Source organism: Barbus barbus (assembly GCF_936440315.1).
Source record: "Barbus barbus genome assembly, chromosome: 10".
Classification (NCBI taxonomy): Eukaryota; Metazoa; Chordata; class Actinopteri; order Cypriniformes; family Cyprinidae; genus Barbus; species Barbus barbus.
Window position 1 is genome coordinate 6,921,342 of NC_136738.1, and position 25,859 is coordinate 6,947,200.

At 36.3% G+C, this 25,859-nt stretch overlaps 1 protein-coding gene across 1 annotated transcript in view; it reads right to left on the bottom strand.

Moving 5' to 3' along the window:
- Positions 1 to 25,859, bottom strand: part of dip2a (disco-interacting protein 2 homolog A) — a 123,877-nt gene that overhangs the window by 28,619 nt on the left and 69,399 nt on the right. The window contains exons 2-6 of the mRNA XM_079427509.1: positions 19,108 to 19,179; positions 13,049 to 13,168; positions 12,106 to 12,225; positions 4,973 to 5,218; positions 1,596 to 1,727 (exon numbers count right to left, since the gene is read on the bottom strand). Coding sequence (XP_079283635.1) covers positions 1,596 to 1,727; positions 4,973 to 5,218; positions 12,106 to 12,225; positions 13,049 to 13,168; positions 19,108 to 19,179 — 690 coding nt within the window. The remainder of the gene's footprint in view (positions 1 to 1,595; positions 1,728 to 4,972; positions 5,219 to 12,105; positions 12,226 to 13,048; positions 13,169 to 19,107; positions 19,180 to 25,859) is intronic.

Consider the following 25,859-nt stretch of genomic DNA (forward strand, 5'->3'; position numbering starts at 1 on the left):
CACAGAGACAGGCAGCATGAGCCTCAACAGCGCAATATTGATACCAGAAATACACTATCCATTATCAATCGCTGTTTATGCTGAATGTAATAAAATGAGAAGAATCATTATCGCGTTTCGATGTGTCACTAGTAATTTTTTGTCACTTAAGTTTTAATCTGGCTATTTGTCCCGTCGGGAAAGCAAAATCCTCGAGCCATTTTTCAGTAAACTTGCATTAACCCATTTAAAGCAGCTACGAGGCTGGTCAGCGAGCTGGTGGTATTTGACCTGCATTCTGCTACCGCAATTCTCTCTGATGACGCAGTAACTACATCGGAAAAAAAAAAAAAACTTCCATCTGTCCAATGATTGTAAACAGTCACTGGGTCCGTCAGACTGGTGAAACTTTTGCGGTAATAAGACCGAAGATATATAAGACCCACTGAATCTGAATTTAAGACTTTTTAAGGCCTTTTTTAAGCAAAACTTTAATACATTTTAAGACTTTTTTAAGGACCCCCGGCCACCCTGTTTGAGCGTTATAAAGCCAAATGACCTTTAATCTCAATTCACAACTGACCCTTCGCAAAGACAACCCCCCCCCCCCCCCCCCCCCCCCAGTTAATGTCCGACAAACAATCACTACGCATCAAGCAAAGAGGAAACTGACAACACGCCAACAGACAAGACATAGCAGGTTACTTTAAAGAAAGTCTCAGCTTTTAAATTGAGTAATTTTTTAAGAAATTCAAACAATAAATACCGTTTTGTGGCTTTAATGTGTCGTGACAGATTGCTGTAGTCTCAGTTCAAGTGGCACGTGAACCAATCATCTTTTAATATTTACTAGTTAACGCACAAAATAAACATGAACATCAGAAGTATTTCAACCGCAGAGAGACGTCAATACACACCATTTTAAAGTTTAAATCCACCGAAGTTAATCTACTCTCCTGACTGATTTGTTTGTCGGACAAAAATGGATTTGGTGTTATGGTTGGCCAGATCATAACTGTCAATCAAACTCCCTGCAAAGGGTCAGTTATGCTTCCATGCATTTAAACCTGGCATGTTCACAATACATACAAGATCTGCTAATCAGTTTTGCTGATCAGCTTAAAGCAAAGTTCACGACACTGTAGAAGAAAAAGAAATTGCAAACAAACTTTTATTGTATTATTGTGAATGTGCGGAAGAGTAAATTTTACAGTGACATGCGGGTAAGTAAATGATGACAGAAGTTTCCTTTTTTAGTGAACTATTCCTACAAAAAAAGAGCATGCTGATGACATGATACTGTCTGGCTTGAACATACAAAAAACAGGCAAAAATATCCCACAATTTTTTCAATATATAAGAACTGTAAAAAAAAAAAAAAAAGATCCAGAATGTTGGATAAGTCAACTTTATATTTATGTGTGCTAAGGATTTTTAGCTTCAAGCCTAAATTGCTAAACATAAATAAGACAGTTTGAACTTCTGGATGCAGTAGTGTTGAGAGTTCTGTGGAGAGATGACATGATATTCCCTCTTTCTTACAGGAAAGAGACGTGTGAGAAAGGAAGATGCTCTGCTGTCGTGGTGACAGCAGGCTGGAGCTTTAGGGGACTCACCATCGGCGGTCTCCATGACGCTGGTGTGTGTGTATCCGCGTGGAAGCCCTCGCACTGATGCCACCTGCGGACGCTCTGCATGCACCGAGCGCTCCGACAGGCCTGTCACATCCGGGGGTGCACTGTGGTTGTCTGTTATGAGGTGCCAAAGGTCAAAGGTGAGTGGAGGTCAAAGTATAATAATGCATGGTGGACTGTTCTGTGATCAAACCCATGAGAAATTATTAAATTGATCATATGTTTAAGAAGCTGCACAGGATTTGCCTGCCATAAAATCTCATTGGTCCAAAATTTATTATTTAATTAAACATCAAATATGTTCTGATTGCTTTACATTGCGCAACGTCTAGTTAAGACAGTTTGCAATACTTGCTTTGTCATCTCTCTTCCTAATTCAATGTGATGATTACTGTCCGTCTTATTCTAAACATCCAACAGAAGAGCGTTATAATCTTATATACAACTGATTTCAACACTATTAACCAACAAGCAGCTGTTTGGCATTTAAATCTTCCCTCTTACAGCTGGGTTTGTCTGGCAGACTGCTTTAGAACAGTGGACCCACAGAGTGGCTCTGACACTGTGTGAAATCTGAGGTTATTTACAGTCAGTGCCCAGGGCCAGCTCGAAGAGCAGAAAGGCAGAAAAAGAGGGTGAAAGAAAGAGGAGGGGACGAGAGAAAATGAGAGATAAGGGGAATGCAAATGTTTATAATGCAGAACTCTATAAAGAGCAGAGCAGCTGAGTAAAGTGAATGTGTTCTGCAGTTATGGTCTTACTCACTCTCATGCCATTCAAAACTTATATAAAATAAAGAGTTTTTATTCTGTTCCAGTTTATACATTGAAAGCAAACAGCGATGAGGGGTTGTCAAGACCAAAACCGAGCAAAAAAGAACCACCAGAAGCTGTGGTCGCCAAACCTTTGCTGTAAAAAAAAAAAAAAAAAAGGAAGCAACATGTTAAGCTTTACATTTATGGTAAAGGGTTCATTTTTAATAAGGGTTTAATATTTAATTAACTGAAATAATGGCAATACACCAAATTATTATTATTTTATTATTTATTTATTTTATTTGTTTTGTTACATAATATGCTGCCACTGAACTTTAAAGTACTAAATACAAAATTTAATCAAAGCTCATCACAAGTATAAGTTTTACATATCCCAGTGAAAGTATTAGTTTTTCACTGTATAATGTAACTTACAGTTAACCAATATACAGGTTTTTACTGTAGCATTTTTACAGTCTTTTACTGTAAAAATTATGCAAATTTTTTACAGTGTTGGAACATAACCCTGTGTTGAGTTAAAGTATAAACATAGTTATGTGGACTACGTTTATGATACTTTCATGGTGCTTTTTGTCTATTTAGAGCTTGATCTCCATTTACTTTTATTGTATCGGACACAGCAGCAGGAACATTCTTCAAAATATCTCTTTAAAACAAACATCATATAAGCTTGGAATGATATGAGGGTGAGTACTGCATGAGATATTCCTTTAACAGGATTCATTAAGAGCGACGGTTGCCAAAAAATGATTGTCAAACTAACAAGGCCAATGCTGGCTTTATCTGCACAGATCGGCTTCAGGACCCTAAAGATATGCCAGTACAGCGGGAAAAAAAAAGTTAAAAACCAACCATGCAAGCATGCAGCCATGACATTAAGAACCATGATTTTATCATCGCCATGAGCAGCAGAGCAGTGAACTGCTCCCTGTGCTATAAACATTAGCCGTGTGTAAGCATGTCATGCACAAATGGGCAACTATAGAGATGAACGTAAGATCTGTTTTTTTGTTTTTAAGGCACTGAGCTGTAACAGAAACATTGCAAAGCCCACTGATGATTTTGCACTTAGGAGTAAGCCAGGGTTATCAGAATCATAGCTCCAGGACTGAGATCAGTACACAATTCCAACCACCCAGCTATAAAGACCAGCATGAATTTTCAGTTTTTGGTTTTGGTGCTGGTCTACCCTGTTAAAAAAAAACAGCATAGACTGGTTAGTTTTTTTTTTTTTGAAGAATGGCTGCTGGTTTGAGCTGGTTTAAGCTGGTCCTTAGCTGGTCCTAAGATTGTCCTAAGCAACTAGCTCCTGCTCAGGACCAGTTTAGGACTAGCACTTGACCAGCTTAAACCAGCGCATGATCAGCTAAGCACCATCTTAAACCAGCTCAAACCAGCAGGCATGCTTCAAAACATACCTAAGCAGCATATGCTGTTTTTTTCAACAGGGTAGCTAGTGGACCCACATAAAGTTGCCAAGCTGTTCAACAGCAAACTTCACTTGTTTAGTCCACTACTGTTCAGAAGTTTGAAGTCAGGAAGATTTTTAATGCTTTTAAAGTTTTTCATTCTCACCAAGGCTGCATTTATTTGATCATAAATACAGTAAAAAAAAAACAGCAATATTGTGAAATATTACTACAATTTAAAATTACTGTTATCTAGATTAATATATTTTGAAATGTGATTTATTGTAGTGATGCAAAGCTGAATTTTCAGCATCTTTACTCCAGTCTTCAGCGTCACGTGATCGTTTAGAAATCACTTTAATATACTGATTTGCTGCTCGAGAAACATTATTATAATCATTGTTGACAACTGTTATGTTGCTTACTATTTTTCTAGAAATGTGATACTGTGATAGAATACTGTCACTTTTTAGCAGTGCAATGTGTGCTTTCTGAATAAAAGTATTAATTTATTTTAAAAACAAACAATCTTTTCTATCCCAAACTTTTAAACTGTTGTGTAGGCTGACCAGGGAAGAAATGCTGGTTAATCTAATTTAAAGGAACAGTTCACCCAGAGATTAAAAGCCTGTCATAGTTTACCCACATTATTCCAATCCTGTAAGACTTTCTCTTTTCCACAGAACGTAAAAAAGGAACAGAACAAAACATTTTAGAACAATATCCTGGCTGCTGAATTCATATGACAGCTTTGTGTTAAAGTATTATTTAACTTTATCTCACATCAAATATATTACATGGCTTCATAAGACTTGAAATATAGGCAATAAGTCTTACGGATTAAATTTTTATAGTGCTGTTTTGTAATTTTGGAGTTTGAGAGGCTCAGTCTCTATTCACTTTCATTGTATGGAAAAGAGCTACATGAACAATCTGCTAAACATCTCCTGTGCGCCACAGATTTGGAATGACATAAGGGTGAGTAAATATGACAGAATTTTCCTTTTTAGGTGGACTGTTTCTTTTACCAGAACACATCTTGGTCTTTTTAGCAGGGAACTAACCTGCATCTGAGTTTCTGAAGACATATATCTAAAAACAGAGCGGTTGAAGCCTACGGGTACATCTGTTCTGAGGATATGAGGAGAGGTTAGTTGGAGTGGCGAGTACTGACCTAGCTGTGTGTGAGCCATTAGGTCGGCCAGTATGGTTGCAGCTGAAGCAGAGGTGGTGTTTGTGGCGTGATGGGGTCTTCCTCCGGGGTGGGAGGAGGTGGAGGATGCGGACGATGAGGTGGAGGAGCCCTGGATGACTCTGTTAAACCAGTGCTCTACGCTAGGATGTGCCTGGTATGGAGACGAGGAGGCGATCCGTCCCTGCCGGCGCAGTGAACCTTCGTCTTCTGATGCGGAGGAGGTGTCTGGGAGGTCAAGTACAAGAGGACTTATGGTTAGGTGGAACAGGTTTATTTCAATATGTCATTTGAAAAAATTACAAAATGTTTATGTCATGTGTTTTGTTATTTGTGAAACAGAGAATTTATAAAACAGCGATTTATGAAACTGAGAAAGTATTTGAAATTGAAGCCATGCTGGATAAAATAAACCTAAAAATTGACATTTTTCTTATGAGGAAACTAATTCTCCAACGAAGCCTAGTATGTGGTTGATAGGATGTTCTGGGTGGTCACTTACTAGCCCAAGTCAAATTGTCATTTTGGTCTGTACTTTAATGTAAGTTTACATACAGGTGAAATTAGTCTGATCATCTGTAAAATTATAACACACCTCTAAATTGAGGTTTCATAGTCTCAGCGATTATATATATTTTTTTATGTTGAGCCATGCTGAAAATATTGCAAGTTATCAGTTTTAAGATCAGGGTAGTATACCTGTTCAATAGTATACCTGTACAAATAACTCTAAAATAACACTGGATATAACTGGTATATATTCAAACAGTTTTCAAAACTGGGTCGGGCTTTCTGGGATGGTACTCAAATGGTTCAGGTCATACTTGGAAGGGAGAGGTTATTATGTGAGTATAGGAGAGCATAAGTCTAAGTGGACGTCCATGACATGCAGAGTCCCACAAGGCTCAATTCTTGCACCGCTCTTGTTTAGCCTGTATATGCTCCCACTAAGTAAAATAATGAGAAATAACCAAATTGCCTATCACAGCTATGCTGATGATGCCCAGATTTACCTAGCCTTATCTCCAAATGACTATAGCCCCATTGACTCCCTCTGCCAATGCATTAATGAAATTAACAGTTGGATGTGCCAGAACTTTCTTCCGTTATACAAGATGAAAACTGAAGTCATTGCATTTAGAAACAAAGATGAAGTTCTCAAGGTGAATGCATACCTTGACTCTAGGGGTCAAACAACTAAAAATCAAGTCAAAAATCTTGGTGTGATTCTGGAGAAAGACCTTAGTTTCAGTAGTCATGTCAAACTTGTTCATCCCTTTATCACCAGCAGGGTGGATTATTGTAATGGTCTCCTCACCGGCCTTCCCAAGAAGACCATTAGACAGCTGCAGCTCATCCAGAACTCTGCTGCCAGGATTCTGACTAGAACCAGAAAATCTGAGCATATCACTCCAGTCCTCAGGTCCTTACACTGGCTTCCAGTTATATTTAGGATTGATTTTAAAGTACGTTTACTCGTTTATAAATCGCTCAGTGGCATAGGACCCAAATACACTGCAGGTATGCTCACTCAATATAAACCTAACAGACCACTCAGATCATTAGGATCGAGTCAGTTAGAAATACCAACGGTTCACACAAAACAAGGGGAGTCCGCTTTTAGCTATTATGCCGCCCGCAGTTGGAACCAGCTTCCAGAAGAGATCAGATGTGCTAAAACATTTGCCCCATTTAAATCCAGACTCAAAACTCATCTGTTTAACTGTGCAACTGTTGAATGAGCACTGTACTTAGTCCGAACGGAGTGCACTGTATTTTATGTATAATCAGTTTTATTTCTAACTGTTCTAAATTCATTTTAAATCAATTTTTAAATCATTTTTACATCTGGTTTTATTGTTGTGATTAGTTTTTTTTATGATTATTTTACTTCCTTTTATGTACAGCACTTTGAATTACCATTTTGTATTGTGCTATATAAATAAACTTGCCTTGCCTTGCCTTCATGCTAGTAATGACTGTATTATATTTGTTATAAATAACACAGATCAACATTCGGCAGCTCTTAAAAACATGAAAATACTGCTCTGGTAAAAATATATTTTAAAGTTTGTTTTGAATCTAGATTATGCAGAGCTTTGAACCTCACATTATAACTGATATGGAAATATGAAAAAAGGCATTACATTGGAGACTACATGTCAGAGTCTGATTATCACTTCATAGCTTTAAGACCTCAAACAATCAATGCATTATGTAACTCTAGTTATTATTGATCCAACCTATCTAAAAAAAATCTGCCTTTCTTCATCTTGCACTCTCAGAAATAAAGATATGATACTAACATACTGTACAATGGCCTCCAAAAGTAAAGGAAAATGCAAAGTGTCATCTGTACTCAAATTTTGGATGAACTTTTTTGCCCAGTTTCTTTTAATCAGCTGGAAGTGGATGCATGAAGTCAGTTCTCCACAAATAAATACATTAACTATCAACATGATCCACTAAAATTTCATAACCAATGTCAAAGTACTTTCAATCATCATTTTGAACAGCATAATTATTGTTTTATCATTTCAGAGCTAACAATCGTTTTTTTGTTTTTTTTTAAAGCTTTAAAAATACTTTTTTGGAACCACTATGCTGTAAAATGTCTTAATAAAAGTAAAATAAAAGCTATATTCAAAGTATCCATCATAAACTTCAGAAGGACTAATATATGATTGTTATGGAAGAGAAAGCAAAATGTGTTTGTTCTCAGTCCAGACTAAAATATCACTTTGATGAGAACTGCAGGGGGTTAAGCTGGAAAATACATATGATGTAATGCTCATGTGGTCAGACACGAAGCATGTGAGGCCTGCAGCAACGGTAACACACATGACTACATCATTTCCCCTATTATAAATACATTATAAATGTAATTCCAGAGAAAATAACAGATGTCCGCCAATTAATGAATAAAATATGTCATATAGCTAAACCATCTGTACTATTTCATCACACACAAGGCATCCAAAAAAACAAACAGCATAAAAAAACAACAGCATCCAACCACATTAGAGTAAAATTGCACAACCCATTTCAGAAGTTATTTTCCAAAGTTTAGTGTATTTTTCACCATCAAACAGCTTAGACATGCACATAATTTAATCGAGAAAAGAAGGGACAAATGAATGCGTAAAAAGACAAAGGAGAGAGAGATTGACTGACAAGAAGCCTGTAGGTGGTAGCAGATTCATTTAACATTAATTATGCAATTAATCACCCACAGGGAGCAATTACTATGGAGCGTGTCCAGAAAATTAGGAGACAGACACTAAGCAACAAACAGTCATGCATTAAAAGTGAAAGGCATTAGCCTAATGTATCTCTTCAAAACAGCATTCTTATGAAGGAGAATAATCTACTTACACTCAAGGGTGCCTGATACCTGTTATTATTAGTGCAAAACAGTCCTGAACCCTGAATAAATCCCTGAATTACATTTACACTAAAGCTTAGCATTAGTTTAGGTGGAAACTTAAATTTTGAAACTGAAATGACTGATGATGCTGCTGATTTAGGGAACAAGGTGGGCTATGATCAATAGTCAATGTCATATAAATATCAATATATAGAAAATGTACATATGCTTGTATATTATATATGTTTCCACAAAAATATTAACTGTTTTCAACACTGATAATATTAAGAAATATTTCTAGAGCAGCAAGATATTAGATTGATTTCTGAAGGATCATGTGATGTGGAAAACTGGAGTAATGGAGCTTTGCATCACAGAAACGAATAAGATTTTAAAATATATTAAAATAGAAAACAGAATTTGTAAATCGTTATAATATTTCACAATAGCGTTGTTTTTACTTTATTTTTTATGAAATAAATGCAGTCTTGGTGAACAAGAGACATCTTTAAAAAATCTTTTAAAAATCTTACACAAATCTTGCAAAATCAAACCTCATTATTATTGCTCAGACTTAAATTTGATCAGAATTGCTTTTAAAATTCTGCATGTCTAATCATTTATGAGTAGCTTGCAAAAGAACCCCATAAAAAACTAGCTCATTATTGTGAGAACTATTGTAATTCTATTCTCACTTCATGTCCTCGGGCACTTGGAGAGTAACCTTGACACAGATGCAGAAAGAGAAAGATAGAAAGAGAAAGAGACAGAGACAATAGGCATGAAATAGAGCCATGGGAGAAGAGAAGTGATTTGAGAGAGAAATTGAGAATGACAAGGAGGGAAAGGATGAGACAGAAATGAACTGGAATGAGTAGGTACGTCAAGAGAAGACAGAACGAAGAAAGACTGTACTTTTAACAATTGCTGTACTGAAAACATGACCTTTAAAACAGAAATAATTCTTCTAAAACTTCTCTATCAGTCACTCCACCAGAAAAGAGTCCAGAGGACAAACACAGCACAGTTTCACAGGACAGAACAGACCAGGAGTTAACAGGATAATGAATGCACAACAGTATAAGATGACAGACAACATCAAAAACGGCCAGGAAAGTGGGTCAGATAGCATTTTCTAAGCTGGTCAGATCCAGACAGAAGCTAAATCAAATCAGTCACACTGTAATAAAGCTGCTCTATTGCTATAGAATATAGAGGTTTGCTAGGTTTGATGTCAGTGATATCAAACTCCACTGGTTCTTGCATGTTACATGACTGATTGCAAAAGGAAATGTTTGATTATATGCAGGTGAAAATAAGATTTGTAATGGGGTAGAACTGAAGGGTAAGTTTTCACAGCATTTATAGCAATTTATGCAATTAACGCCTTCAATTTTGATTTGTTCCTCACACAAAGCTATTTATAAGACTTATATAGCTTATACAGTATGTAATCAAAATGCAAATAATGAAATTTTTTCATTTTGGGGTGATACGCTTGACACACTGTGGTTCTTTACAACTGACTACAGTGTGTCCAGAATGAGGTAAGAGGTGATGGGGCATAGGGCAAGAGGGGTATCTGACAGGCCAGATGGGTTATCAGATCATCTCCGTCGGGGCAATCAGACAGCTTAGACACTTTATGTGTGCGTGTGCATTACTGCATCCAGGGCACAAAAGAATTAGCGGACCATGACCAATTCCCACAGGGGGCGACCCTGAATGGGCCCGTTATGCTGATCTGACCCCGCCCTTGAACCTTTAATCCCGCTGACCTTTCAGTGACTTCATCATTCTGACCGAAGAAGGACAGAAGAGTGTATCAGGACACCAAGAATCAGAAACTCATTAACGTTAAACAAACAGGGAGAGACAATAATGTAATCCAAATTGATGGACAAAGCAAAGACGTTACACAAACATGAGGAGAGAGATGAGCTTTTCTGACCACAAGATGTAATGATATCATAAAGAAATCATCAGACATAACAAAACTGTGAAAGGCCAAATATAGTCTTACTGTTATAACAAGATCAATCCAGATATAACACTGAATAACCAATAGGAATGAAAAATCGATCATAAAACATTTCAGAATAGCTGATTGATTCTTCCAAGTCGGCAACACAGCCAATCAATCTCTCTTTATGTAACCTTATTTATTTCCGTCTTGTTTTCTTCAGCCCTCCTACTCCCCAGCACCACCTGTATAGATCTACTACAGGGTTCTTTCTACTTTACCTTGCAGGAGCATCATTTTAATACCTGTAAATCTGAATTAGGGCTGCCCTCAGCTAAAGATTTTTCTGATTGACTAATAGTCGTTCATTTGAAGCGATTAGTCAACTAATCGGACGTTTATATTAATAAACCACATAATTCATAATAATGAGCCTTTAATTGCCTATAGCCTATCAACGCTCAAGTGCACGCATAATTGCCACAGTGCACTGCAGAAGTAATGATTACGAATGCTTCAGGGGAAAAAAAAGAAAGAAGACTGTCTTATCATAATAATTGATAAGCTAGTGTTTTCTGTATTTTCGACTGCAGTGACGAAGTCGACAACACCTGACTCATCATCTCCACAGTGGACATGCACGTTTCACACGGAACAGAATCTGCACCGTTTGCTTTCATTATTTTACAAAAACACGTTTCGTTATTATTGTGAGTGCACACAAATGAAAGTAGACCTTTTACAGATTTGAAAGATGTATTACTCTAATCTGTATGGCCAGAAATTATATATTTTAAGTTAAATGCAAATGATCGCACCGGCACCTCTAAGTTACTACTATTCAGATTTCACTCTCCACATAGTGCACGTTTTTCTAGGATAACGAGCGGCCATGTAATGATGCTACTACTTTCACTACTTACTATAAGTCACATTTGAGGTCGATGAATGAAACAAACGTTTGCATGTCTTGAATAATCTGTCCATCACGGACTGTGTGACCTCACCACTTTCTTTTTTTTTTCCTGAAACTAAGCGACTAATACAATTTTGATCGACTAAGCCACTTTTCGTCGACTAATAGTATATTTCAGCAGAATGCTTCATTCATGCCAGCAGCACAAACAAAAGAGCTAGGCTGATAAAACTGTACAATCCTTTTCCTATTAATAAAATACCATTAAAATCTATTTTGAGAGTTGTCATTATTGAAATGTGATTTCATGTATCAGTTTTTTCTTTTCTGAGCTGTCCACATTAATGTTAGAGCTCTGTACTGTTACTGTCAACAAGTGTCCCATTTGTGCCATCTTAATTCCTAATTAGTTAATACTTAAAAGAAACTCACATGAGCGATGAAAAAACAAGATGTTGTCAATCTCTTAACGTCCATTTTGTGATAGGTGAAGTTTGTGTATGAACTAAATGTGATAACTCATATAGCTAAATCTGCAGCCAGTGGGTCAATAAAGCTGGGACTTTGTTAAACATCTCCATATGCAGCCGTGTGGGAAGGTGGTCTGGGAACTGAGTGGCCAGAGGCTGTTCTCTTTGTGTAAATAATGAGGCTATTATTCAGAAAGCTATGCATTGTTCTCTCAAGGCTCAGAAGATCAAAACATCTTGATACTATCAAGGACTGAAATGCACATTGTCAACTGCTGTCAGCTGAAAAATTTAAATATAAAGTAAAAATGCTTCCAAACTATTTTCTGCAATAGCCTTCATAGAAAGTGCTCCCATAAAATTCCTAACTGTGTGTCTCTGCTACTGGTGTGTGTTTACCTGGGGGAGTACATGCTTCAACTGAAGACTGCACTAGAACAGAGCGTCTCTTGGAGGGCATCGGCATCTTTCTCTCTTTATACTTTGCCAAGGCTGCTTGTACGGCTTCTGTATGAAGGTCTGTGGGGACACAGATAGTGCCAACTTTAGATGAGCCAGACATCAGAGAATGGACATTTTCAAATCCCAAATGTCTATATGATATGATGGAACAGATATCATAATAACAAGATAATAATAATATCCTTCTCGCCAAGGTGCCTGCTTCCTTAATTCACATGATTTGACGATTCATTCACATTAATTTACTGTACATGCAAGTTAATTAGTAATAATTAAACGTGCAACAGTGATACTGACCCTTGAAATGCGCTTAATTGTACTGAATGTGCACATGTATACTTGCAGATAATATAATATTAATGATTTAAGAGGCATGCTTTCATGACTGTTTCTTAACACAAGTTTTAAATGTACTAAATTGCAGCTTCATTACAAATGTGTAATTACTATATAATTAACTTTACATTACTACTATATTCAAATACATCACATAAAAGATTCAGTAGAAATGGCATTTAAATATATTGACAGCAAATGCTTGTACATTTAGCAGCACACTTTCACCATATTTTAAAGACTATAGGAGTAATTATGAAGTTACCTAAAACGTACTTAAGTGGGTAAAACACTCTAAGTTCAGCCAATTGCATTTAATATAAATTTAAACTATAATACATATTCATTTCATTGCAATTAACGTGATGAAGCGCCTGAAAATGATACATTCAATTCACACTTAAGTACACACATTTCTTAAGTATATTTCATAATAAGTATTCTTTTTATAGTTATGCTGAAGTGTACTTTTTCACAAGAGTCAATTAGTGTCTGTTGTGCTTGTCCCTCATTATCACAGAGCTTAACAGACAAATGTTTCAACCTGATCTAAAGCGCTCATCCCTTGAGTTTGCCACCCGGGGCTTGTTCTGTTTGGAGCCTGGAGGGGCCACCTGTGACGACGTTTGGATCCTATGTTCTATCTGCAGAGATGGATCTACACCTGCACACAAAACAGACCAGAATATGATAATCTCAGGTTTTTCTGACAGGCAAATGCATTACTTCAATTTCCATGCTTGACATTTTACCCATTAGTAAGCTAACTGTGGTGTAAAACAAATGCAGAAAGGGCAGTAATAACAAACGGACTGAAACACTCAGCATGGGGCCGCTGTGCACCGAAGAAATTACAGTACATTAAGAATTTACAAAACCAGCATTACAGAATAAAGGTCACTAAACTTTGCAGTAAAACCCTGTTACACCTATTGGGTTTACAGAAATAGGCTCTTACAGTGAGAAATTTACTTTTAATAAATGATCGAAGTGACACTATTCAATTTCAACGCTATCCTCGCATTTAGATAGCAACATAAATCTTCTCTTGACTTCAGACTTCTCTGCTGTCTGGGTAATACAACACCTTGAGATCAATGGGACCTTTACACCACATCTGAGCTCCAAACAGAGTTCTCATGGTGATCTAATGCTGACGCAGAGAGTGACATTCCCAATACTTCATCAAACTTGACAGACATGAGCTGAAGAGAAACACAAATCTTACATCAACCCACAGGAGCAAAGTTTGCTCTGCTGTGACAGCCACAGGCGGTATGAGTAATTTACAAAACAAGTTTCAGCTGAGACTGTGGGACTAAGTTTGCCATTGAGAAGTTCACAACTTCTCACCAATATGAACTACTTAAAAAAAAAAGAAACACACAGAATATATATATATATATATATATATATATATATATAAAACTAAAGCCATAAAAAATATTACTTGAAAAAAAAAGTAAAACCTAACTTTATTTCAGCTAGTTGCATTTTTTAATTTTGATCTTATGTTTAACTTGATGTACTAAAATAACTCAAACTAAACTGAAATACAAAAATAGCAAGGAATGAAAGGGAAACACACCTGAATATAGTAGGCCATCTTTACTTTATAATCACGGCCTACTGAGAATGGACGTAAAGTGCCCCTATTATGCCTTTTCGAATATTACCTTTCATGCAGTGTGTCATGTAGCAGTATGTGAACATAAACTTTCTGCAAAGTTGTGAAGCCGAAAGTGCACGATATATAAAGTTATTGTCTATCAAAAAAAAAGAGTCATTAGGAATTCTGTTACGGCTGTACGTCATGAAGTAACACATTTGCATAATGTCCGCCCATGGGCTCTCATTCGCACTGTACGCAGTAGACCAATCACAAAGGACTGCGCCATCTGACCAATCACAGCAGTGAGGGCTCACGGGAAGGAGGGGTTTAGAGAGACTGATTCTTTGAACTGCTTTGCACGAGTCGTTTAGGAATAATTTAGAAATTAGTTAAATTAAAGCTATTTTTGGAGAAAACTAAAGTGTTTTTTGACCTTGGATGCATGTAAACCTGTTTTAGGAGACTCATAAAACAATATTAGCTACCTTAAAAATGGCATAATACTTTAAATTGAGAATAAGTTATGGTAAATGATGTGTCACTCACCCCTGCATTTAAGCCGTTTGATTAAATCTTAAGGAGCTCAATATCAGCATAGTTTTTGTGAATTTGGAGACATCTCCTCCTTGAAGAAGGTTAAGATTGAGTCACGCAGTGCTGTGTTTACATAAGAGCCGTCGCAGCTGTAGCTGCCACAGCAAAAGTGAGAAATCAAAGAGGCTTATGCTCTGATCTGAGGTCTAGTGACCCTCCATCTATCACACCAAGAGGAGTCCAATGAATGCTAAAAATACCTCAGAATTCATTTATAACAAACACAGGGACAGATGAAGGACATTTAAAAAAAAAAAAGCATAGTCATGTCTCAGACCTAAATAAAATCAGTCTGTTCTTTGTGAAATTTTGTGACATGGGTGAGCATCTATCACATATTAAGACAAGTAGTGACCTATTATCCTTTTTCCTGGAAAGCCAAAGTAAGCGACACAGGATTATTTACCTCCTCCCAAACCGTTTGCCTAGCAACCACTTCATATTGACCTCTAATCCCTAGAATCATTGAAAGAAACTTCGTCTGACTGTGTTGACATGGTGGAGCATTCATTAGGGCTTTTCTCAATGAGGGCTAATATCCCTAAACAACCAAACTGAGCTCAGGAAAGGTCACATACTTAACCACAGAACATAAAGATGTATAAACACAGGCGTTGCCAACTGTAGGACTAGTTTAGGATTAGTAGAATATTCTGCACTATGTTATGTGTTAATTCTGCTTTGGTAAATAGTGGCTTAATGATTTTTTTATTGTCATTAGTATTATCATTATTATTACTTTTTCCCCATCAAGGATGCATTAAATTAAATAAAAATGACAGTAAAGACTTTTAAATTATTATAAAAGATTTCCATTTGAAATAAATTCTGTTCTTTCTATTCATTAAAAAATAGCATAAAATCAGCATATGTGTGATTTCTGAAGGATCATGTGACACTGAAGACTGGAGTAATGATGCTGAAAATTCGGCTTTGTATCACAGGAATAAATTACATTTTAAAATATATTCAAATAAACACAATTTTATTTTCAATTGTAATATTTCACAATATTACATTTTTTTAATCAAAAGAGACATACTTTTTACGAGACATATTTCAAAACCAGTAAAAATATAATCTACCCCAAACTTGGCCGATGGTCTATAGAAACATGACTTAACATGAGTTCACTTACAGTATCTAAAACAGCAGCCCCTCAAATAAAATCACAACTTAAACATCTTTACAGCTCAAATACCATACATTTGTGAATGGAAGGTTTACTATAAGTGCTTAAAACACACACACACACACACACACACACACGCGCGTTGGTTTTTGTGGTTTATGGGGACTCTCCATAGGCGTAATGGTTTTTATACTGAACAAACTGTGTGTGCTATTGCCCTACACCAACCCTACACCTAAACTTAGCCCTCACAGGAGACTTTGTGCATTTTTAGATTTTCAAAAAAACACCATTTAGTATGTTTTTTAAGCCTTTTGAATTACGGGGACATAGGCAGTGTCCTCATAAACCACCTTCATATTGTGATACCTCTGTCATACCCATGTCATTATACAAATTTGTGTCCTCATAAACCACATAAACATGCACACACACACACACAAACACACACACAACCAGCTCATTTCTGCTTTTAAACCCTCTGGATTGTTTTTTTCCCCATAGACTTCCATTGCAAATTGCTGGAAACATGACTGTTATTCCTTTAAATATGTCTTTTATTTCCTCTGTCATTAAGTCTACCATAACTGCTTTAGGTCTTTCCGATAACTGCACAGTAATATCATTATAATACAGTTTATACTAAGAGTCCTGCTGTTTCTATCAGTTTTGGGTCCTGTGAGGACTGAACAAGACATGCTCACTTCATTTAGCTCTGGTTCTGGGAAACACTCCACCTCAAAACCTCCAATCCTGCTTAACTCAACAAAAGCTTACGAACAGAAAATTTGTATAAGGACAGTAAAGCACAATATGCAACATCAAACGAAATGAGGGACTCGGCCTATCCAGATACAGTGTTCTGATAGCGTGCGTGATCTCAACAGTACGGCTTCACAAAAGCTCAACAATGTGCAAAGATAACAGAGCCATAAATGCTACAAGTAGCTCTGTCCAGTTGCTAAGCAAAAAAAATGTCCCTCCACAGTTGGCTGATAACCAACCAATCACATTCCTGCTTCCAAACGATTGTTACTAGTCAGATCTGTACGTAGTGTTTCAGAAGATGCCACAATGTAACAATTAGAAGAATTTTAGGAGATGTGCCAGCCTTAATGAGGTCTCATTTGGAGTCTCGATTGTAATGAGCTTTAATTGGTTACATAAAAAGGTAGATTTGAGATTACTGCAAATGAAGAACTGAACTGAGTAACAGAAACAGGCTTTGTTATTAACTGATCTTGCTTACATAAGAAATAGCTTAGCTACTTAGATTTGTTCAACCCTAGTGCATGAGTACAATACTGGTGATAGAACTTTCCAGCACAAATTGTGTGGCGTTTTCTTCTTTGGTCTGAGGTAATCACCCTGCAGTTCAGCTAATTGCATTTAATATAAATTTAAACTATAATATATTTAAATTTAATTGCAATTAACATGCAACTAAGTGCCCAGAAATATAACATTTATTTCACACAGTAAGTATATTCTTTTAAAGTATATTATTTATGTAATAAGTACTTTTCACAATGATAGGGTCCCATGTCTGGACACAATGGCTGCTCAGAGGATCATGGGGGAAAGTGTGGTGGTCTGTCAGCCAGCTTAGAAAATGACAAAGACAAAACCCACAATGGAGAGCCATCTCTGTGAGGCTAATTTAAAATGAAGTCCTAATTTCCTGTTTCAAATCCAAACCAAAAATATAGTGTGGGGGCCCAGACAGACGTTCACTTTTCCACAAGCCACCGCAACTATCATGAAATATTTATGCAGGGCCATTCTAAAATTAAATATACACAAGGAATATAGATTGAGCTTGTCATCCAGCATCCAGTGAGGGAGAGCCCTGAGGGGGTTGTTAGGACACACATGAGCAGCCTAAATATTGACCCTCACGTGTGAACAAAATCACCAATTGATCTGGGATGGGGCAGATTAAGTAACCTGTACCCTCTTGCTATGTTGCAGTTCTCTGGCTTGTCAACTACAGTAAAACTTAAAGTATCAAAAAAAAAAAAAAAATTGGTAACTGAAATAAAGCTGAAAAATAACATATAGGCCTATAATAAATATTAAAATGGAAAAAAACAAAACAAAACAAAAAAAATGGAAAATTGTCTTGGGAACTAACTGTTGAAATACATTTGTTGAAATACTAAAATTACTATAAATGATATTAGTAATAAATATATTAAAATGAAAGCCAATTCTATTTAGTACATACCATAATAGCATATAAATGATACTAAAATAATACAGTTTCCAAAGGTCAGCATAAACAAAAGAAAACTACAGTAAAGTGCATCATTATGATCATTATATGTGCAATGTTTTTAGTAAGAGTTCACCCAAAAGTTCATCCTGATTTATTCACACTCATTTCAAATGTGTATGAATTTATATATGTATGTATATGCCAAATGTGGCATGTCACAGAATCGGTAACATAATAGTTTTTATATATTTTTTTTATTGTATGGAAACATGAATAAGATTTTAAAGCAATGCCAGATAGCAAGTTTGTCTTCTAATAACAATAAAAAAATAAAAATAAAATAAAAACATTCTATTCCTCACACAAAGCAACTGTATAACTACAGAATACTTGGAAAACATACATTTTTCATGGTGTTTTTTTCCCCCCTCATCAGCTCCACTGCCAATTCACTTTCATTTTGTGGAAATAAGCAGTGTGAACATTCTGCTGAATATTTTGATTTTATTTATTTATCATTTTTTAGTTTGGAGAACGTGAGTAAATAATGACATAATTTTCATTTTAGGTGAACTACAGCAGATTTTAATTTTTTTTTTTTGTTTTTTTTGTTTTTTTTAATAACAGACATGAAAAGAGCAAAGAACCATAAATAACGGTCACATCTATATTCTGCATTTGAAAAGAGATATCATGCCTGGATATATGGGCTGTTGCTAGCCACCCTAAACCAAACAACAAAGACACACACACCACATAATTGAGAGTTTGAGGTAGTTTGAACCCTGCACTTAGATTTTAGTTTTATAGTGTGGATAACTCCTATTCCCCAGAGACACACACACATTGTTTCCATTAGGTCAGAGTATCCTTGACAGTACTGAAACCATGCATGTATTTCAGATCAATCCATACCGCAGTAAAATGCAGACCTCTCATGTAGGTCGAAGAGGTGACGAGTGAAGATTTTATAACCTAGACGTGCACCGTCTGCAAAAATAGTTCATTAAACAGTGGATTTACAGTTGATAAGAGGGAGTTGTTTACCTTGTATCTGGGGTATGTAGGGCGCCAATAATTTCCCTCTTTTCTTTTCATAGCCTTTCTGTGTGATGTCACCTACAGAGAGAGAAAGAGAAACAAAGAGATTGTGATGAATCATGTATTCTGTGTTTGAAAAGCTGGCGTCACATTGCTCAGCGTCAGCCCATCACCCTGGCACAGCAGGGCATAGAGAAAGTTCACCAGGTCGCTGGTGCACTGAGCTCCGCAGGGCCCGTAAACACCCAACTGCCGTTTAGAAACAGCAATGCACTGCAAACTGGCAGCGCAAACACAAATTCCCAGAACAACGGTTTATGTAGGCTTCAATATTCACTCGTACCTGAGCTTATAACCATCCTTTTACTAAAAAATATCTTAATTTATCAAACAACCCTGATGAAAAGACAATACTGCACTGCAATAACTACCTTAGGGAACCTAATCCAACCCTTTAAAGTTACTGTTGTTCATAGAGCTAAATATAGCAGAGTTGAGTCAGCAATATGTCATAAATTAATATTTTTATTCAGCGAGGATGCATTAAATTGATCAAAAGTGACAGTAAGGGCTTTTACATTGTTACAAAAGAATTCTATTTCAAAGTACTTCTGTTCTTTTGAGAAAATGCATCAGTTTCCACAAAACATATGAAGCAGCACATCTGTTTTCAGCATAAATGATAATAAGAAATGTTTCTTGAGCAGCAAATCAGCATATTAGAATGATTTCTGAAAGATCATGTGACACCGAAGACTGGAGTAATGATGCTGAAAATTCAGCTTTGCATCACAGGAATAAATTACATTTGAAAATACATTAAAAAGGAAAACTAAGGGATTTCTTTATTATTTTATATTGTAACAATATCACTGGTTTTACTGTATTTTGATCAAATAAAAATAGTCTTGTTGCGCATATGAAACATTAAAATGTAAAAAAAAAAGACCAAAACCAAAAACCAAACATTTGAACAACAGTCAACAGAAGAGAATAAGAAAGCATGTACTAGTCTAAAACAAACCTTCAAACCTCAACACATTAGTTTTAATGTACTGCGCTAGTCAATTCTAGCAGATGTTTAATAAATCAGTTGAGAATTATTGCATTTTTACTCCAAAATTCATAAATAGTTATTAAAATATAATTTTACTGACACACTTGAAGCGATTTTCCTCCTATTTACTCCACCAGCCAATATTGCTGACGGCAGTCTGGGCTCTGATACAAACAGGCTCAATTACAGGCTGTCTGAGAAACATGCAATTTTATAAATTAATGGAGACCTTTCCGATCAGTAATGCCACCACAATGGCACGAGCAGACCTCAGCCTGCCACGCTTCAGTTACTCTTCAATCACATGAAGAGGAAATAAACACTGAAAATCAAACATATGAGAGATGAAAACATACGAAAGCCAAATATAAAGCTGAAAATGGTCCCATTTGTGACTGTCACGGTCAGCTGAGTCTTTCCTATGATAGATGAATGGATAAATTTATGGAGTCTGTGTGATGGGGTCTGAGTATATGAGATGTCTGACAGTTATTATACCAAGTGCACAGCTGGGATTATTGACATGAAACCCACGATCAGACATTATAATGATAAAACAGGCCAAATAAGCATGAAATCAATGGACAACCCCAAGTGAACAACCAAATAGGTCACGTTGACTGGTTAGTAGGAGTATGTGCTGTGGCTGTGAGAAAATCAAAGATGAAGACTGAAAATTAACACTGCTAAATGTGTCACATTGGTCCTGTTTGGGAATGTTGAAACCTTGTGTTGGGATCCTTCCCTTGTTATCCTGCATCACCCTGCTTCCCTCCAAGATCCAAGCCTGTAAAGGAGCTTTTTCTCCTCCAACAAAAGCCATATTGATTCAGCGTGGAGGCCACGGCCCTGCTGACTGACACCACTAAAGAAAAGTGAGGCTCCCAAACAGTCTCTGACACATTCCCCTCCCCGCGCCTTTCCCAGCCGCAGATCACCGGGAGTGGGGCGCTGGGAAAACATACCACTCAAACAGCTGGGTCGCCAATCAACACATCTAACCTGTAGTTCACAACAGCCACTAAACCCTATCAGTTTACCTCAAAGATATGCCAAAGTTGATGCCGAAAGCTAAAAAAAAGGCCTGTCTTCGAGAAAGATGGATGAGATTCAGACAAACAGAATTACTGAAATTTTCATCAGGCGGCAGCAGAGGTGTGATCAGCAGACACTGTTGCCAGTGTGTACAGATGCCCCTGAGTCACCGTCAAGAGCTGAGAGGTCTACTGTCTCCAGAGTGAGATGTGGATCATGCAAACAATGTGCTACTGTAGCTCAGGCAGCTGACCTGACGCATGCATTGTCTGCTAAAACACAGAGTGTGGTGCAACACACAATAGACGGCTATTCTCCTGCCTACACAACCTCTCTGAACTACCTCCTTCTGTTACAGGAGACTTCAGCTCATCCGGGCCACAGATTAATGAAGATGGAGTAGTGCAGTGCTGAGAAACAGAGCATCTCACAATGCACCAATAGTAACATTATGGCCTTTACTGATAAGACATTTTTTATTCTATTTACATGATAAATTATATACAATTTTGTTGGAATGAATGAAAAATAAAATTCTTAAAACTAAAATTAATCAGCTCGTAATGATATGCTCATCATTTTTTCAATGTTAAGGTGGATAACCGATAAATGGATAACCGATTAATGATATAAAAATTTTAAAGTATTTTGTCTATATAAATAAACACTGTCTATATAAAAACTAAAAGCTAAAATCAATTGATCAATACCAATAAACCAATATTTTTTTATGTTAAGGCCAATAACCAATAAATGGCTTATAATAAAATTTATTAATACTATTTTGTCTAAATAAGTAAAAAAAATAAAAATAATAAAATCAATCAGCATCCGATACTTATAAGCCGATATATATATATATATATATATATATATATATATATATATATATACTGTAAAAAATGCAACTGCACATTTTCCAGTTTAAGAAACCTTTTGAGTCTCATATATAAAAAATGCTATTTTCTTGAACCTACATAAAAACTCTTGTCAGACCAACAAAATTACCCCAAATGTTGTCCCAACTAGTCAAACAAAGAATTTCATGTTGTTGAAATGTTAAGGCTTTGTGAGTTCCCAGCATGCATTGCAGCATGAATAAATTATGCAGTTACTGTTATAGGATCATTCTTTTGCTGTTTGCTGATTTCATTTAAACTTTTTTGTTGTTGTTTTATCATTATTGTTAGTTATTCGTTGTACTGTGATGTAAAGGGCTCATCATTTTAACATTTGTTGATTGCCACTGTTCTTGAGGTTAGTGTGTCTAGTTTTGAGGCCTGGAGTATGTTCAACTACTTTTGTCCGTTTTCTGGATATCTTAGTCTTGTAAATTGTCTTACAAACAAAAACAATGTTGTCTGCTTATTAGACTAACTTATCCATTAATGTTTGTGTTTTGTAAACAAGTAAAAAAAAGTTCACAGAACATAATTTGAGACACATTGGAAAAGCATTACAAGTATTTTTAACTAACAAAACTGTTAGCTGAACAAAAAAGAGACATGTGACTTTACTCAGTGATTTGGGTTGAGTGAACACCTTGGTCCAAAGTTGAGTAAACTCAAAAAAGCTATGCGGCAAGTTGCCTTGAAATTTTAAGTTAAGTCAACTTTTCATTTTTACAGTGTATATATATATATATATATATATATATATATATATATATATATATATATTTCATGTTAAGGCCAATTACCGATAAATGTCTGTTATTAAAATGTGCCACTATTTTATCTAAACAAATAAAGAAAAATAAAATATAAAATTGATTATGTTAAATGCTACAAGTTTAGGCATCATAGCATTATAATATACAGTATAAAAAATGGATATTCATTTTGAGAAAGTGAAATTATTCACGTTTTTAAAGAAGATAATGGCATAAGTAATATAAATGTAAAAAAGGGGAAATGGACATGTACTTAATTAAATTAGTTAAATATCCTCTATCAGCCAATTTATGATCAATATCATTCAATAGCATTACATTTTTCAAAAAAAACAAAAAAAAAATATATATATATATCCAGTATCGGCTATTACGATAATCTATATGGAACATATTATTTCAGCAAAAAAAAAATTATTAATTAATTAAATTAAATTAAAACTCTGTTCACATGAATTTGCCACAGTGACCCACAGTCAGAGATGTGCTTCATATATCGCTACTCTATAGACAATGGATTTTGCTGCCAAAATGTTGCTAATCTGACCACACCTTCACAATGCCACTGACTACGACCATTGCTATCAAAAATGTATTTAGTAATAAAAAACTAAGAAAAAAGATTCTGAATAATGAGAACATCTGGCTAATGATCAGCCCCACAGCAGGAGCTTTGAGATTCTGTTGTGAAGATTCTGTTTTAAAAGATGCTCTAGTTCAGAGCGCTTGAAGATAAAAGTCAAAGGTCAATGAGCTTTCCCCATGTGTGCAGTCAATAAGAGGTGATGTTGGTATGGATGGGGATCAGGTGCACATCCCTTCCACATCAAACCATAAGAACTGGCCATTAGCTACTGATGGAGGCACAGTCAGGTGGCCACAGCTGCCACTCAGACACTCTCCAGCCCAGATATATCTGCGGAACTGGCCACTGTAAATTCAGAGGTGAGATTCTGACTTCAAAGATAACCCTAAGAAGAGGAGTGTGTCGTGCCTCATCACAATAGAATAAACTGGGGAGGTACCAACTGATAATTTGTGTACATTAAGACCATGAAGGTGTACTAAAAATTAAATAAGGTCAATTTTAAGTTGATGCTCGTAAAGATGTGGTGGCTTTTAGAAAAATACATATCACAGTTGGATTATATCAGCCAATGACAAGCCTGGCAGATTTTTTTTCTGCATTCCCTATGCTAATTCTGTGAGGTAAACAACAGAATTCCACACAAAGTGTAGTCACATTTTTTGCAGGCCTAGTAATAGGGCTCAGATTTTATCACTGCTATGATATATCCAACTCAAAAATGCCTCGACTGTCACTTCTTTCTTTTCCTATACCATCATCATTTACATCATCATCATCATCATTGCTGTGACTGCTATTGCCCATCATTCACTATTTTAAATTGTCCTTTCAGTCTTGTCTCTCCACCTCCATAAAGTTTTCACCACACTCCAGACATGTATTTATGTACATTCCACTCACAGACTGACCCAGATTTCTGTCCTGAGGAATAATTTCTCATTCTGCTCGGAATGAGAAACTCTGGAGAGAGGAAGAACTCGCTGACTCTCATTTACAGGTGCCACTCCATCTTGCCCTGGTGACACATGGGCTTCTGAGCAGTTACAGAGCTCCCAGCACTCTCCCCCATCCTTCCGATAGCTGTAATTGACTGATAGCAATTGAACAGCACTGCTTTCCTACCAGAAAGATTTGTGTCATAGGACAATAACTTCCTATTTCCAGCGGTTATAGGTTATTCCAACCAGTTATGTCCACTGCTGACTCCCGCCCAACACATGTAGAAGCTCGATCTATTCAAGATATATTTTTGATACTTTCTTCAAAGACTAAAATACACTACATAGATTACACACCTTTTTGCAGTCTGGATAAGTCAAAGCCAGTTGCTGAAAGTCAAAGCCAGTCTGCAAATTTTGGGAAGTCAGCGTTTTCATAGAAAAATGTGTAGTGTATGATGGGCACAGACTCCAGTATTATAGTTTCTGACTATGATTCCAACCAGTTTTAGAATATCAAACATGATATTTTGTGCAGATTTTAGAAGACATTTTGTTTTCATTTGTCATGTGTCTCCTAGTATGTTCTGTGTGAGTTTGTTGTGTTCAGAATGACTTGAAAAGTGTGTGTGGATTCCTCAGTCATTTAGTGTTCGATGCCAAGTTTTTCTCTGTAACCATTTACAAAGTTGGCAAGTGTATGATGCCTAGTGTTTTAAAATCTGTTCAGATTTTAAAGCCTGTTTGAAACTGTAATTATTGTTGCCATAATACATGGTAAAAAAAACAAAAAAAACATTTTTAATAAAAAATATTGTATGAAAGGTGTAAATAAAAAAAGATTTAAAAGAAAATAACATTAAAATTTGAAATTTACTTGCACTTTCTGGTGAAAATTGTTTCTTCGCCGAATGTTTTTTTCAGTGTGGCACAGAAATTACATGCTTCAACTTTAAATGGCTGCACTAAAAAAAAAGTCTAATGAGAAAATACTCTCTTAAACGCATGAATTATTGTTTGTTTACGCTTCTGAGAAAATTCCAAAAGCTTTGTTTAATCTACAATAAGAATACACTGCTTTCAAAGACGTACACACACACTAGCACACCCACACAAACCACTGCAGGTGCACATATTTCAGACAGAGCTCTCACCAGACACACAAGTTTCATCTCCCGATGGCTACAATCATCTCTAGTGCCTTCTGCTGCGCTGATGCCGTCTCTGTGCGCCGCCGGTGCAGCCCTATCACTTTAATCAGCCCCTATCCCACCATCTGAAAGAGCCCAGGACCCTCTGGGAAAAAATGGGAGGGGTTGGGCGATTAGGCAGCGTTTAGACATGGACCATAACTATGGAAGCAGGGAGCTGCTCATGTCTGCATTCAGTCTATTCCAATCACATACAGTCTCAGAGATGATATCAGAGTGACAAATCTCCACTGTAAAAAAGAAAGGAAGACCCAGG